General features: G+C 43.7%; 2 protein-coding genes and 1 long non-coding RNA gene across 6 annotated transcripts in view; all 3 read left to right on the top strand.

Moving 5' to 3' along the window:
- Positions 1–1,915: 1,915 nt before the first annotated feature.
- On the top strand, positions 1,916–6,185 carry LOC126990118 (neogenin-like). Of its 4 annotated transcripts, XR_007744022.1 has the most exons (4): positions 1,916–1,959; positions 4,128–4,333; positions 5,095–5,353; positions 6,164–6,185. XR_007744022.1 is itself a non-coding variant. In XM_050848668.1 (3 exons), the coding sequence occupies exons 2-3, from the start codon at positions 4,136–4,138 to the stop codon at positions 5,260–5,262; spliced, it is 366 nt and encodes a 121-aa protein (XP_050704625.1). In that variant the 5' UTR covers positions 1,917–1,959; positions 4,128–4,135; the 3' UTR covers positions 5,263–5,983. The 4 variants fall into 4 exon arrangements, 3 of the variants coding, with proteins under 3 accessions (XP_050704625.1, XP_050704627.1, XP_050704626.1); XM_050848668.1 differs by lacking the exon at positions 6,164–6,185 and having other exon boundaries at positions 1,917–1,959; positions 5,095–5,983; XM_050848670.1 differs by lacking the exons at positions 1,916–1,959; positions 6,164–6,185 and adding an exon at positions 2,927–2,932 and having other exon boundaries at positions 5,095–5,983.
- An 815-nt stretch (positions 6,186–7,000) lies between these two features.
- On the top strand, positions 7,001–12,907 carry LOC126990116 (uncharacterized). The gene is made up of 4 exons (XR_007744021.1): positions 7,001–7,096; positions 7,658–7,819; positions 8,329–8,474; positions 12,834–12,907. It is a non-coding gene; the product is annotated as an uncharacterized LOC126990116 (long non-coding RNA).
- Positions 12,907–17,148, top strand: part of LOC126990117 (thyroid peroxidase-like) — a 48,326-nt gene continuing 44,084 nt past the window's right edge. Inside the window, 1 exon segment of the mRNA XM_050848667.1 lies at positions 12,907–13,090. Coding sequence (XP_050704624.1) covers positions 13,080–13,090 — 11 coding nt within the window. The 5' untranslated portion in view covers positions 12,907–13,079.

Here is a 17,148-nt window from a genome sequence, read left to right as displayed (position 1 = left end):
TCTCTCACAGAGACAACCCGATGAGCAGGATCAGCTTCCGGAAAACGTGCCCGTATAGCCGGAGTTGGCGTTGACGGACTATGCAGGTAATATATGTCGAATCAGCCTCACGGAGTAGTCGCCTGTTTGACACAAAGTCCTTCCAGCGATATCCCATGATTCTGCGTAGACACTTATTACTAAAGGCATCAATCCGCCTCTCCAAGTCCCCGTTTAGTGTCCATGTCTCACTAAATTGAAGATCCGCGTCTTTGTACACCTGCACAGGTATCGACAACGCCATATACTCGTGTTGAGCGAGTCCATAGCACCGTGGGCCAGACCTATCCGTCGTTAGGCTTCCTGGCCAGACTCACCGGTGTTATGAACTACGCTACCAAGATATGTGAAACTTTCTGAGATCTCAACGCCCTCGCCACATGCATGAACAGACTGCACTGTGTCATCCAGCAAGCCTCCAAACACCTGTACCTTAGTCTTGGCCCAGGAGACCTGAAGTCCCAGGACTTCGCTTCCTCGTACAGTTCCTCGAGAGACATCACCACAACCTCCAGTGACTCCGCTAGGATTACTGCATCAGCAGCAAAAACAAGGTCAGTGACCCTGCTATTGCCAAAGGATGCTCCGCAATGACTCTGGTCCACAACTCTGCCCAGTACATAGTCCATACAAGTGTTGAAAAGCGATGGAGTAAGGACAGCCTTGCCTCACTCCCGCATTCACGGGAAAGAGGTTAGACAAGTCCACACACACATACACACACTTCACAGCACTCTCTGTCCCAGAATACAGGCCAGTCAGCAAACCAATAGTCCTCGCAGGAATCCTACGGAGTCGCAGAAGATCCCAGAATACCTCACGATGCATTGAATCAAACGCCTTCTTGAGATCGACATAGGCTGCAAGCATCCCCTGTCGAAACTCACCTCGGCGCTCCACCACTCGTAAACCTTCTATCAGTCGATCAATCTCATTCAATCATTCAGTCAGTCAGTCAACCAGTTTGTCTGTCAGGCAATCGGTCAGTCTGTCAGACAGTCAATCCATCATTCATTCAGTCAGTCAGTTAACCAGCTATATAGTCAGTCAGTATATCATGCGGTCAGGCAGTCAGTCAGTTAGTCAGTCAGTCAATTAGTCAACCAGTCAGTCAGTCAGTTAATCAAGCAGTCAGTGAGTCAGTCATTAGAGGAAACAAGAACAGTTTTGTGGTGAGGAAGGTGCTTGAAAAATAGTGTCAGTGGAATGCAGCACTTATATTTACCGGGATGATGTCAGCAAGGAGAGTCAATTAACAGTTTAACTGGAGCACACGAGTTTAGCAACTAGACGAATACAAATGAATAATAGATAAATTTACACATCATAGATAGACAACTATAATATAAGGTAAGTACAATGTTCCAAGTACGACAATTTCGTATCGCTGGCGAGTCACACGGGCGTGAAGTTGCCAGCTCGTTACAGTCAGCCTGTTATATTTGCCGATCTCCCACCCAAAACCTGTCTCTGGCGCCCAATAACGAGACTCAGATATAGTTATCACTAAAACCGTTGATTCCTGATGTGTTTTGGCAATGGTTAAGCGTCGAAAACCGGTACATGCACGAGGGCGAGATGATGAAGGCAAGTTATCCCAGCATCGTTTCCAGATTGTCGTACTCGGAGCATTACATTTACCAGCTTCTCCCTGCATAAATATCACCAGGAAACATGAATAATAAACCATTTCAACAATAACTACAAATAAATATCGTTATTGTGACCCAGGAAACAGTTTTGGGGATGGAAATTGGGAAACATGAGAAACTGAGTACGACAATCTGGCAACGTTGTACAATAATCCCAGCCATCAGCTGTTCAGTGTTTGTTTACCTCGCGCGGGAGAGAGGAAGGGACGCAATCCTCGTGCTCCCGGCCTTGTAGCGGTGCCGTGGCGGGGCGTGTAGGCGTTGACATGTAAGCCCCGGTCGTCTACCCTCCGTGCCCTATGGGGTCCGTGGACGGGCAGGTAGTTTGGGTTAACCCGTCCGCTGCGGTTGGCACGGGTTTGGATTTCACTGTTAGCCTAGTATCATATATATAGTTTCATGTCTTTCTCTGTCTCTGTGGTGGATAGTGGAGTGTTTCCCATGTGGTATTGGTGTGCTGGATATCCTCTCCCAAGGTGCAGGACTACATTTTCTTCATTGAATTGTAGCAGCCACTTTTTGTTCCACTCCTGTAGCTTGATGAGGTCTTCTGCTAGGAAATGCACATTCAAGGGGACAAATATACTTTTCCCATTTCATTTCAACAGAGTAAATTTTAATGTAAGTGGAATTTTTCCATGTTGAGAATATGCTAACAGCTCCTCATTTTCATTTTCCATTTCCATCTTGCAGCACTCACGGTCATCGGCACTGCCCATACACTCAGTCCACCTGGCGGGGACCTCACCAATGACCTCCATGAAAACAGGGTCCCAGACAAGCCAGTTGGTCTGAAGGGTGAGTGTTTCCCAGTGTTGTGATTTACATCCTCTGTCCCCTTCAAATTGTCCCTCCTACCTCCTACCTCCTTATCCATCACTTACATTCTTAATTCCCAACAAACAGTATAAACCTAATATATGTGTTGTGCATAGAATTTAGGATAACTTACAGGTACAATACATTTGTATAATTTTGTTTTCATGGTACAAAATATTCATGTTTGGAAGCCATGATAAAACCTACATAGTGATCATGATGGTGGAGTCACTGTGTTATCTGTAGTGTCTTGTGGTCCATTACAGCCGTGGCGCTGACTGACCACATCAGGGTGTGTTGGCAGCCCCTGCACAGCACAATGTGCTGCTGTGGCTACACCATTGCCTGGGACCAAGGCGTGGAGGACATCTGCAACAAGAACGTGGACATCAAGCAGCACGGTTACATCCTTGATAAGCTGGGTGTAAGATGATCATTTGTGACTAATTTTCCATTTTCTGGCCAAGTAGTATGCAGACCTGCAGTGTGATTCTCCACAAGACAGGGATTTTGAATTAGCCACTTCTACATTTGTGTTGAGCCAAGAGAAGGTAAAGATTTTGTTAGCCTGTCAAATGCGATTGGCACGGATTTGCCTTCACTGTTAGTCTGGTAACCTTTCTCTGCCTCTCTGGTGGACAGTGGAGTGTTTCCCATGTGGTATTGGTGTGCTGGATATCCCCTCCCAAGGTGCAGGACTTTACATTTTTCTTCACTGAATTTTAGTAGAAACATTTTGATCCATTTTTATAGCTTGGTGAGGTCTTCTGGTAGGAAATCCACAGTCAATGGGTTAAATGATATCATAGTTAACCATTTATTGAGTCTGGAGTTAACATTACATTCACCCCCCCCCAAAAAAATGATGATGGAGTCCATAACAAGTTTTCATTTAAGCAAAGTAAAGTGAAGGTAGAGATCTTGCTAAGTAGATCATAGTTAAACATTTATTGAGTCTGTTAACATTTCACACACACACACACACACACACACACACACACACACACACACACACACAAACACACACAGAAAAGTATTTACACACCATCATAAAGTTAGCTCTCCATATTGTGAAGACCCTGGACCATGAGAGCAATTATTGAGGGAAAGGAGGTGGTATTCTGAGTTGCCATTTTCAGACTCATCATCGTTCAGGCTCATTCCTCTGTCTGCCCTGAACTCTCAGATATTTCCTGGGTGGTCATAATGTTAGTCAGGTTATTCATTGGTTATCTGTGGCCTGTTATCTGTCTTTCTACCTGTTGTCTGTTAGTCTATCTTATTTGTTATCTGTTCTGCCCAGTTTAACCCCTTGACTGCGGATTTCCTAGCAGCAGACCTCGCCAAGCTACAGGAATGGAACAAAAAGTGTCCGTGGCTACAGTTCAGTGAAGAAAAGTGTAGTCCTGCACCTTGGGAGGGGATATCCAGCACACCAATACCACATGGGAAACACTCCACTATCCACCACAGACAGCGAGAGAAAGACCTGGGACTATGTTACCAGGCTACCAGTGAAGGCAAAATCCGTGCCAATCGCAGCGGACGGGTTAAGGGTCGTGAAAAAATTGTTGTATTGTTACGATTAGGTCCATAACAAGTTCTCCATCTCCTCAGAACCCAACATGGAGTTTGTGATAAGCCTGCGAGCCTTCAACAACGTGGGTGACGGGCAACCGGTGTACCAGCAAGTCCGCACCCAGCCAGAGGAGGAGGAGGTGGTGGCACCCACGCTGGACCCGGCGGTGTGGGTGAAGGCCGTGGTGCTGACGCCCTTCACCGTGGTGCTGCAGTGGGCGGACACCATGCTGAGCCAGAACCAGGTGATTTATTTATTTATTTATTTATTATTATTATTATTATTTTTTTTTTCAAGGGAGGCAACTCAAGGTAAACAAATTAAACAACAATTAAAAGGCCACTAGATGCCGTTCCAAACACAAGCATGAAGAATGGGAGGTCAAAAGAGGTCAGTTTTGGGTAGTGTTGCTGGGCTGCTTCAGGGAGGGCAGTCATCAGCTGGAAAATATATGTTTTATCTCATGTTCTTTGTGCACTGTGTCACGACTTGCCACTTGCATCAACACAGCAGCGGAAAAGTTAGTCATTTGTCAAGGAACTTATTCACCACTTACACATTCTTGTTTCCCTGCACACACTCCCTTATTCACCTCATATCCACCTCTCCACATCCTTATTCGTAACTTGCATCCTTCTCCCTCCTACAAACAGCCCCTCATTCACCTCATATCTTCCTCTCTATATCCTTATCCATTACTTACTCATACTCTCGTCCCAGCAAACTCCCTTATTCACCTCACGTCCACCTCACACATCCTTATCCATAACTCATGCATCCTCTTTTTCCTGCAAACAGTCCCTTATACACCTCATATCCTCCCTCATACATCCTTATCCTTCACTTACACATCCTCTTTTCCTGCAAGCACTCCCTCACACCCTTCCTATCCTCCTGTCATTCATGTCTCATTTCACAAGCCAGTCCTTCATCCAGTGACCTTTCTTATGTTTTCCTCCGTCCTTGTACCTGACTCCTGTTAATACTGACCTTTGACTCCTGCAGTACAACAGCTGCACCACCTTCTCGTCCTCATCCTCCAGCCGCTACGTCAACGCCACGGATGTGACCTGCCTCATTGACAGCCTCAAGCCATCAACAGTGTGTGAGTTTGCTGTGAAGACCATCAGGGTGAGACCACAGTGCTGGAAGCCTTCGTTCTTCTTTCAGTAAATATTCACTCAGTCCTGCAACACTTCTCAAGGAAATCCTGCACAGCTGAATCCTTGCTGTGATGAGGCACAGAGAAATTATGACTCATAGGGTGAGCTATTATTAGTGTTTGAGATATTGATTTTTTCATTGACCTTTTGCAAATACTTAAAAATGAACCTTACATAATGGTATTAGAAACAGCACAGCAGGGTTGGCAATGATTTAATCAAATTGATTTAATCAAATGATTAAATCATTGATTTTATTTGTATTTTTTCTGAGTAAAAGTATTCCATAGGTTAAATGATGTGCTCCAAAGATGATAAAGTAAAACAACCTATTCATGTGCAATGATTCATTTATTCTCTTCAAAGTATAAAAAAAAGATTCCTACATTATTATATCCTCCTGCGCTAATGTTGCCAACTTGACATGTTTTTTACTAGGTAAAAAATCAGCCTCCTTTAGTCTTTACTAACTTGGCTGGCAATGTATCATAATAGCAACCAAGGTTTGCAACCAAACTGTAACAGAATAGAAGTAGATATTCTTCTGTATGGTAATAATATAATATTCTGTCATGAAAATGACAACTTCAGGCAACTCTATCTGTCCTAAACCTGCTCCTGTACCAACTACAAACAAGTACTGAACAAGTATGTATCTGGATCCTTGACTGTGCTCAGACTTACAGGCCTAAACTTAAACTTAAAGTAACCTATGGAAACTTATGAATCACTCACCAGTATATATATATATATATATATATATATATATATATATATAAATATATATATATATATATATATATAGATATATATATAGATATATATATATATATATAAAATGCATGATGGGGGAACTTTGAAGTTTTGGTGTGCCAAAATCACACTTTTTCCCACACACTTTTCCCCATCAGGTTTGGCGTGAGTCCCCCTATATCCTGGTGGCTCAACACCCTGCTGGTGGCCTGACCGTCCTGGCCCTCCCTGGCCAGCCGTCCACCACCACCTTCACCGGCAGCCGCTGCAGCGGAACAATGGGAGGATCACAGGTGAGCTGATGGGTTACCAGGATGGCATCTTCAAATTATATAAAAATAAAAAAGAGTCAGTGTGCCAAACCACAGTGATGTACTAGACTACATAGTTAAGGGAACACACCTTCACTGACGTGGAAAAGACCTGGATATATAGTAAATAAACAGTGACTTAGGTCATGGTGGTGGGCAGCGTGGGCCAGGCAGGAAGCAAGAACCATACATCCTGTCAGCCACTATAAATACAATTTGCCTGAGCCACTACTGGCTGGGGTCATCCAAGAGGCCCTCCAAAGAGCCTATTGAGCTATGGGCAGCACTTAACCCAGTAGCTGCAGGGATCATGTTTCTGAAAGGCCACTCTAAGCACTGCCAGGGGCCGACCATCAGGACCCACCTGGAAGAAGCCTACCGGCGCAATAGGCCGCGACGTAAAAAAAAGAGAGAGAGAGAGAGAAAATCATCACTCAGGCAAGCCATTTTATAATATATATCAATGCATTTGTGATCAGTTTATGCATCATCTATTTAGGCCCGTCGCTGCTACACGGTAAAGCCACAAATTTTGCCTGTCACTGGTACACGGTTAAAAAAAGATTATTGAGAGAGTAATTTTGTTTGTTCCAGGCTACGTGATATTCCTCACCACGGACCAAACTGTCGGTGACTGGGTGATGGGGGAAGTGACGGGGGACTGGCTCACCTCACCGTCCATGGACTGACGCCTTCAAGGAAGTATTTGCACAAGATGCACTCTCACAATGTCAAAGGTTTTGGTCCATTCTCCTCCGTGGAAAGCTTCACGACTTCCAGGTAAGGAAGTGTTAGTCTTAGGGAGCCGTCATTGCTGTGGTGCATCAGTCACTGTTCTCCCAGTTATGCACATGTTGTGTCCCACCACACTGTCCCTCATCATGGAGCACTCCTTCCCTGAGGCTGACTTAAGGCCCATTACCTGCATGTTGTGTTGTGGTGCATCAGTCACTGTTCTCCCAGTTATGCACATGTTGTGTCCCACCATACTGTCCCTCATCATGGAGCACTCCTCCTGAGGCTGACTTGAGGCCCATTACCTGCATGCTCTGTGAATGCCACTTCTGGCTCTGTGGGCATGTGGGTAAACCCTGCTTACCAGGTTGTTTATGTAAGAGACAATCCTTAGTAAAGAGTGTGCCCAGAAAGTTGGGTTAGAGCAGGTTGATGGATCCTGCTGGGAGGTACATGGTATGGGGAAGGTGCCTGCATGGGGACCTGCACAGAGGAACCCCCAAGAATGGTGTCATAGTTTGGGTGAGGCAGGCTGGCAGAGGCCCCATTGATTGACTGATTGATTAAGCCAATGTTAAATATTATACATCTGCTCCTGTGTTCCAGCTGTTGACAAGAGCATCGGTGAGCCCCAGGCTGGTGTGTGGAGCGAGAGGCCTGATTGTGCTGGTGATCGCTGGCGTGGCAGGAGCCATGACCAGCTGGGGGCCTTCTTGGCCACCACACTGTACTGCCGCGGGTCAAGGCGGAGCCCAGGCCAAGCATTGTGTAAGGTGGCAGGACAGTTTCTTGTTGGTGTGTTTCATCCCATGACTCATTTCAGCAATCCTTTACACTGACTGCAGGAACTTTTTATTCACTTTGTAATATGGAGAACAAGGCTGCAGGGCATAGTCCACAAAGACTTAAGTTTGCCAAGATTAGAGAAAGAAAAAAAAAGGTAAACTTGTTCATAGGAAATGTTCAAGATGGACTTTCATTTTGTGCTATACATAGTTGCAGGGTAACAAGTGACCTCTGTTTGTGATATCTGTGTCTCTTGGTGGAGCAGCTAACACGTGTTTCTAACTTGTGATTGCTTGCAGTGTGCTGGCTGGGAGCTATTTCTTTAAATGAATTCAAATATGCTTTGTTGAACTCAAACCTCATACCTTTAACATCCATCCTGTTTTGAAGATTGCATGTGCCCTTCCATCTCCCTCTGGACAGCCCTGCGAGGTACAGCAGCAGCACTCAGTAGTATTTAGCAGCTAGTAAGATGCATCACTTCCTTGCAGTGTTGGCGGCAGCTGCAGTGAGAGCAACAAGCCTGGCGTCCAGCCTCCAGACCTGTGGATCCATCACGGCCACTTGGAGCTGAAGAACTTTGACAAGGGTGAGCGCAGCAACTCCCCCAACCACGCCTCCATCATCCAGCACACAGGTGGGTGTCTTTGTCAGTCAGTGAACAGTGTGCAGCTCATGGGAGTCCTGTCATTTGTGTGGTATTTTTTGTAATATTTGGTTGCTGGTGTTTTGTTGCCAGTCACTGCTGCGTTGTAGTGTGCCAGTGACGCCACACACAACCTTACACAACCCCCGGACACTCCAGTATGAGAGTCATCACACATTACAGAGTTTCCATCTATCTCTATCCAGACACTCCCTCCGTGCCTGCTCAAAGTCTCTCAAAGATCTTTCCCCCCTCTCCCTAACGTACTCTTGCACCCTATCCCTCCATTTCACTCAAGGTCGTCCTCTAGCATTCCCTCCCTCTATCTCACTCACATACACCCTTCTGGTCATCTTACTCTCCTTCATTTGCTCCATGTGGCCAAACCACTTTAAAGTCTGTCGCTTCACTTCTTCCACCACTCCACGCTTCTTCCCTTCACCCAAGTGACACATTCCAAAACTCTCGTACACACTTTCATTACTCATTCCTTCCATTCTACTCACACCACAAGCACTTCTCAAATAACTCATTTCCACTGCCTGCACTCTAGACCTCTGACTTTCATTCCAGGCCCTCGTTTCTCTTGCATATGTGAGGGTTGGTACTATTATTGTATTTCTCAAATCCCTCTTTACCTCCATGCTCACACTTCTGCCATTCATGATTTGTCTCAAAGACCCTACCACCCTTCTTCCTTGCAATGCCCTTTCTCTTGTCACTCTCTGCACCACCATGCTTACACATAACTGATCCAAGAGCCGCGGGTCACTCTTCTCAAATGCTCTGAAACCCAGTTCCAGGTTGACCCTGGGCTCATAGAGTCTATACTGTTCTGCACTGTGTCTCAGTGACATGGTGGTGTCCAAATGAAAATCCTGTAGAATATTTCTCAAATATCCAGGTTTACCAAGTCGCATTGCTTGATAAGTCAAGACAAATATTTTGTAGACTATGCGTGCCTTGATGGGCAGCCAATGCAAGTCTGTGAGTGCAGGTGTTATTCTCTCACGGGGGGGCAGACCCTTTGTTAGCCTTGCCTTGATGGGCAGCCAATGCAAGTCTGTAAGTGCAGGTGTTATTCTCTCACGGGGGGCAGACCCTTTGTTAGCCTTGCCTTGATGGGCAGCCAATGCAAGTCTGTAAGTGCAGGTGTTATTCTCTCACCAGACCCTTTGTTAGCCTTGCAGCTCTGTTCATAACAAGTTGTAGTTTCTTCAGCAGATATTTAGGAAGGCCATAATAAAGTGAGTTACAATAATCCAGCTTTCTATTTACATGATTATATATAAGCATCTTCATGGTCTTATCATCCAGGTATTTCTTGACAAATGCAATATTTCTCAGATGGTAGCCTGCAGTTCTCACCACCTGACTGATCTGTTCTTTGAATGGTAGAGTGCAGTCAAGTATCACACCTAAATCTTTGACTGACTTTTTTACAGTCCTAGTGTCATCTTTTATCCGAAGAGTGGAAACATCTAGCCTCCTGAGATCCTTGTTCTTCCCCACAATCAAACATTCAGTTTTATCCTCATTCAGCTTCAGTTGCTTAGAATTCATCCATTTCCCGACATCATCCATAATTCTGCTCAGCTTATCTTCAGTGTTTTCCACATCACTCAGCGACAAATAGAACTGTGTATCATCAGCATACAGTTTAAAGTCAACTTCATGCCTTCTTAGCAAATGTGAAAGACCGATAGTATAAACACAATAAAATTGGACCCAGTACACTTCTCTCGGGGACTACTCTTTGCAAAAGTTTATGAGTGGAGAACGATTTACCTATTTGCACACAGTAAGTTCTGTTCTCAAGGTAACTCCTCAGATAATCCAGCACACCACCCTCAATTCCAATATTCTTACAATCCCGAAGCAATAGACTGTGCTCCACCGTGTCAAACGCAGCACTCAAGTCTAACAAAATCAGAACACCACACTTCCCTTCATCCATAAGCACAAGCAAGTTGTTTACCACCGAACAGAGAGTAGTTTCAGTTGAGTAAAGCCTCTTGTAGGCAGATTCATTATCCGGTAAAGCCTGCACCACTAGCAGATGCTCCATTAGCTGATTTAAGATCACATTTTCAAGTATCTTGGATAGAAACGTCAAGCTGGATACTGGTCTAGAGGAACTAAACACTGTGGGTCCAGTTTACCTTTAACGATAGGTTTCACGATCGCCGCTTTCTCACTCTCAGGGAAAGTCTTGTTTTCAATACTAGTGTTAACCATCACAGTCATAATATTTAATAAATCACTAAAGTTTCCACTCTTAATGATGTCACTTATCGGCAAGGAATCACCATCACAGTACGTCAGGTTCACCTGTGTATGATAGTTTTCACCACAGCCACATCCACTTGTTGAAAGCTTGTTAACTTAATTTCAGGGACTGGAGTTTCCACAGCGGATCCATGGTAACCGCGGTCGCCTCTAAAGTTCATGATAACTTTCTCAATTTTCTTGTCAAAAAAGTCTAAAAACTTATTTGCCAGCACTTCATCCGAGAAACCATCCGGAAGCTTGTTAACCTTTCTGTTTCCACTCAAACTGTCAAGCACCTTATATAATTTATTGATGTTCGGCCCTGCCTCCACAACCTTATTCCGATAGTATTCTTTTTCCGTTTTATCACAAGCCGATTTTCTTTGTTTCTCGCCTCCTGGTATGCTCTTCTTGCCTCATCTGTTTTTTGCATAAGCCACAGTCTTTCTTTTTTCTTCTCTCTTTTTGCCCACAGTATTTCCACATTAAACCAAGGTGCATGATCTCTCAACACTATCTCCTTTTCACTCAGAGGACAGAGGCTGTTATACTCATCTTTAGCTAAACCATTATATAGCTTAACCAGGCAGGTAGCACAATTTCCACGTAACACCGAGCCATGTTCACAGATTTCACGACAATTAATAGTAATTTCCTGTATTACAGAGTTAATCAGTATTTCTGGTTGAAAATTCTTTCGCAATCTGAACGTAATCTTTTTTCTCTGCACTGCTTCCCTCACGTATGAAATTTCAAAGGTTACCAATTTATGCACCGGGGACATACAACATATTTCATCAACACCCCCCCCTTGCACTAGATCACCGTCTATATCGCTGAAAACCAAGTCTAGCACATGACCCCCTAAAGAAGTCATCTCGTTCACTTTATTAATCAGGTTGAAACTGTCCATCATCTCAATGAAGGCCATGGCAGAAGAATTTTCAGGATCATCAATCCATAGATTAAAGTCACCACGGATGAACACATTTGCACTCACCATATCCACAGACTCCAAAAATGTGCGAAATTCATCAATAAAGACCTCTGCTCTTGTATCCGGAGGTCGATACACCACAATAAAGGTGCATTTCCTTCTATCAATTTCACAGATGACTTGCACTAATTCAAAGGTATCCCACCTTTCTGATGCTTTTCTCCGAATCTTCTTAAAAGAATTCGAAAGAAAGATCCCAACACCACCACCCCTTCTTGTCTCCCTCGGGACATGTATAAAGGTATGAGTACATGCGGAATGTACAATTGGAGTAGGCCTAGATCTGTACGTATGTCAAAACTGCCAGTCTGATTAGGCATTACAGTATTGCTTTAAATATAATTTGTTTAAGTTTTTGAAAGGCATCCATAAGTGAACACTTTTGAGTTTGAGACTATAAGGAAGTTGGTGTTTTTAACTGTTTCAGATATCAATATTCAACAGAAAGGACATATTTTATCAAATTAATTGAATATTTAGTTCCATATATTTTTCATGAAAGTAGATGTTCCTTTTGTTACAAAAATTCAGAAGAAAGGGAAGCTGTCTAATATTACTAGTCTAAAAGAAGGGGATACCTTTTGGAAAATTAATTAATTGTTTAGTTTTACATTCTGTTCATTAGGAGACACAAATATGACTGTGTTCCTATATTTCACATCAAGAGAGATTTATAGGGTATAGTTTTCAAAAAGGGAATACATATCATATTTTTTATAATGTGAAAAAATATTTTCCTTATGTTTTTGTGAATTTTATTATTGTAAGCCAGAGTGGGGTAAAAGGTCTACCCAGTGGGCGTTCTACCCCATATGCGGGGTAAGAAGCCCCCTTTATTTTTTTTAAATTGTCATTATAATAAAGTCAAAATCATAATGAGTGGATATGATATATACCATAGATAGGCCTTAGCCTAAGCTTTCAACAGATCTTTTTTTTTTTAATTCTATTGCAAAAAATGTGGCTACAACAGGCAATCTCTCTTAAGGGGGCAACTTACCCCACCATACCCTATTACGAATTTGGGAAGAGTATTAAAAGGCAAGCATTTTGCACATCAATCAGTCTTTTCCAATTTGCAGGAGTCGCGTCACATCACAATGGAACCAAAAAAGGACGAGAAGGGACAAGACAAGAAGAAAAGGTCTTCTGCCGCTGCTGCCTCTCCTGATGATGATGAGCAACAAGAAGACACTCAAGAACAACCTGCCAAGAAAGTGAAGGGACGATCCAAGAAGAGGTCATCGTCTGCTACCGGGGAGACACCCCCTCCTCCAGCCCTCTTGCGTCACCAATCCACTTGGACACAGAGCCCCAACCTGGTCGTGATGATGCTGGGGTGTGTCTTTTGCTCAAAATCGGGAGCAAATTCTTGGAGATTTGAAACTCGTAGTAGATCAGGAGTTATCGGTGTAGTTCTTCGTACATTGTAGTACTTCGTACTTACAAATCGGGACTGTTGGTGTGGTGCGTGATACTTCGTAGTACATCTGCTCCAACTCTCTGCGTACTGCGGGAGAAAATCAGGGCGAAATCATAGTACATCGTAGCATTTTGTAGTACGTCGTATCACTTTGGGAAATAATTCGGTGTACTTCGGGGAATATGCCCTCGAGGTCGACCGAACGCCTCGAGATGAAAAGATAAAAAATTTTCGTAGTGATTCGGGGAAAACGCTGTCTCCGAGGTACTACGATTTTTTGTGATTCGGCGTCTGTGAGACCGGGGGTAAGTGTTCTCTCAAAGTTTCCGATAGTTTGGTCGCTGCTCTCTGTATTCTTTCCAACTTTCTAATTTCTTTCTTCAATGTAGGTGACCACACTAACGCTGCATATTCCAGTCTTGGACGTATCACCGATGTTATTAGTTTCTTCACCGTCTCTTCGTCTAGATATGTAAATACTGCTTTTATGTTTCTAAGAAGATTGTATGTTTCACGTGTTATCCAATTTATATGCTTCCCAAAGGATAACTTGTCTGTTATTGTCACTCCCAGATCCTTATTCTTCTGTTTTTTTCATGATTCTTTCATTACTCAGAGAGTAGTTCCCCAATATCCGTCTACTGCTCTTACCAAACTCCATCACACTACAGTTCTCTGTATTGAATGTCATTTCCCATTTGCGTGACCATTCGCTTATTCTATCGAAATCCTGACTCAAGGCTACACAGTCTTCTTCATTAGCCACCCTCCTCATTAGTTTAGCATCATCAGCAAACATATTCATATAGCTTGTCACCCCTTCTGTCATGTCAATTATATATATTGCAAACATAATCGGAGCCAGCACCGATCCTTGGAGGACTCCACTGGTCACTTCCGCCCAGCTTGATTTATTGCTCTTGATTACTGTTCTCATTTCTCTTCGTTAAAAAGTCTATAATCCAACCCTTATATTTTGCATCATCCTGTAGGTTTCTCCAAATAACTTGTTTATGTGCTTTTCTGGGGATGGTGTGTCTTGCATCGTTACTCCCAAATCTTTTTTCTTCATGTGCTAACTTTAAGTTTTCTTCTCCCATCCTGTATGTCTTCCTTGGTCTTTTTATACTTTTCCCCATTTCCATAACATGGCATTTGTTTGCATTAAATTCCATCTCCCATAACTGGGTCCATCTATACACTCTGTACAGGTCTTTTTGCAGTTCTTCACAGTCTTCCTCCATCTACACTTTCCTTATTAATTTTGCATCGTCTGCAAAAAGGCTCATATAACTTTTTATACCCTTTGGCATATCATTTATATATATTATGAACATTATTGGTGTTTGTGTGTCATTTCAGGTAAAATATAAGTATCAAGTATATAAAAAAAACTAGTCCTGTTAGGTTTGTGAGGGTCATGTCACGTGTTTGTGGAGGTCATCTTAGGTCCCAAGGGTGAGGTGTGTGTGTCTGTCTGTCTGCAGTGCTTGTTCCAGAGCCTCAAGGGAAGTGCCGGCAGCCTGGAGGGGGTTTTGGGGCCCCTATTCAGAGTGCCTTAAAGTGTGTGTGTGTGTGTGTGTGTGTGTGTGTGTGTGTGTGTGTGTGTGTGTGTGTGTAATTCACCACGGCCTGATCACGAGTTGGACTTTCGCCAGCAGGTACCCTCCCAACGTGAGTAAGTGCTCATTATTGTCGATCTCTGGGTACTAAGACCTCACACACCACACAACCCATCCCCTTGCTCAAGGGGACAGTAACCACTCCTAGTCAACGGAAAGAATCTGGCCTGAGCGGGGCTCGAACCGCCGCCTGTTTGGCCGTGAAGACTTGCAGTGCAGCGCTCTACCGATTGAGCTACCGGAGCGGTGTGTGTGTGTGTGTGTGTGTGTGTGTGTGTGTGTGTGTGTGTGTCCACCTAGTTGTATTTACCTAGTTGTGACAGACGGGAAAGGAGCTCGCGCTGTCCCGTCTCCATATCCGCTCCTATCCAACTTTTCCTAAAATCATGAATGTTTCTTGCACAAACCACCTCCTCCTCCAGTCCATTCCACACCTCAATGCTTCTGTTTAGGAAGCTAAACTTTTTCACATCTCGCCTACACGTGGTCGCCCTCAACTCCTTTCCATGTCCTCTCGTTTCTCTCTCACTCCACACACACAGGTCCTCTCTGTCCAGATTCTCCACCCAGCTCGCCACCCTGTACACCGCTATCAGGTCTCCTCTTTCTCTTCTCTCCAGGGTTGTGAGCCCCATGCTATTGAGTCTCTCCTCGTAAGTCCGATCCTTAAGTTCTGGTACTATCTCTGATCTCCATCCAAGGGCACAATGCATTCAAACTAGAAATCGAGCAAATAGGGTGCTGGGATTAATTTCAAGGAGCGTAAGCAACAGAAGCCCCGAAGTCTTCCTCAAACTATATTTAGCATTAGTTAGACCTCATCTTGACTATGTGGTTCAGTTCTGGTCACCCTACTATAGAATGGATATCAAAATATTAGAATCGGTGCAGAGGAGGATGACTAAGATGATTCAGGGGTTGAGAAACTTGCCATACGAGGAAAGACTCAAACAGTTAAACTTGCATTCTCTAGAAAGGCGAAGGGTGCGTGGAGACATGATCGAGGTTTATAAATGGATGAAGGGCTTTAATAAGGGAGACATTCATAAGGTTTTGTAGGTAAGAAAATTGGGTAGGACACGAAGTAATGGGTTTAAACTGGATAAATTCAGATTCAACAGGGACATAGGCAAAAATTGGTTTACAAACAGGGTGGTGGATGAGTGGAATAGGCTTAGCAGTCATGTTATAAGTGCCAATACAACTGTCACATTAAAAAATAGATTGGATAAATTCATGGACAGTGATTATTAGGTGGGGTTAGATACACGGGAGCTACACAGGAGCTTAGGTTCAGAGGAGCTGCCTCGTACAGGCCTACCGGCCTCTTGCAGACTCCAATGTTCTTATGTTCTTATGTTATCTTAGTTGCCATTCTCTGTACTCTTTCCAGCTTTCTTATGTTCTTCTTTTCATGAGGAGACCAGACCACTGCTGCATACTCCAGCCTTGGCCTTATCATTGTAACTATTATTTTCTTCATCATCTCTTCGTCCAAATACACAAATGCCGTCCTTATGTTCTTCAGCAAATTCATAGTTTGTCCCTTTATCCTGTTGATGTGTTTGTCCGGTGACATGTACTCTGAGATAGTCACTCCCAAATCTTTTTCTTCCATTCCTCTGCATATTATCTCACTTCCCATCTTATAATCATATTCACATCTACCACTCCTACCAAACTCTATTTTTTTACATTTCCCAAGGTTGAATTCCATCTGCCATGTACCACTCCACTCCCATATTTTGTCCAGGTTCCTCTGCAATGCCTCACAGTCTTTCACATCATTGACTCGTCTCAATAGCTTTGCATAATCTGCAAACAATCTCACATGGCTGGTCACTCCTTCCACCATATCATTTATATAAACAGCAAACATTATTGGTGCCAGCACCAAACCTTGTGTGACCCCACTCCTCACTGGGCACCAGTTGGATACCTTGTCCTTGATTATTGTCCTCATTTCCCTGTTAGTTAGGAAGTCCTCCAGCCACTTAATCAGTCCATCACCAACTCCACCCCTATTTTTAATTTTCCAAATTAGTCTTCTGTGCAGTACTTTGTCAAATGTCTTTTTCAAATCCAGGTACACTCCATCCCCCCAGCCGTCTCTCTCTTGCATTAAATCTGTCACCCTTGAGTAGTAACACAACAAGTTGGTGACACACGATCTCCCTCCTGAATCCAAACTGGCAATCTGAGATAATTCTCTCACTTACCCAAAAATCCGACCACCTGTTTTTAACTAACCTCTCACATATCTTCGCAACCACACTAGTGAGTGATACCGGTCTGTAATTTAATGGGTCCTCTCTCTCTCCTCCTTTATAAATTGGTACTATGTTTGCTCTC

This window comes from Eriocheir sinensis, unplaced genomic scaffold, assembly GCF_024679095.1.
Source record: "Eriocheir sinensis breed Jianghai 21 unplaced genomic scaffold, ASM2467909v1 Scaffold1454, whole genome shotgun sequence".
Taxonomy (NCBI): Eukaryota; Metazoa; Arthropoda; class Malacostraca; order Decapoda; family Varunidae; genus Eriocheir; species Eriocheir sinensis.
Note: the sequence above shows the minus strand (reverse complement) of the source record. Positions and strands in the feature narration are given on the sequence as shown.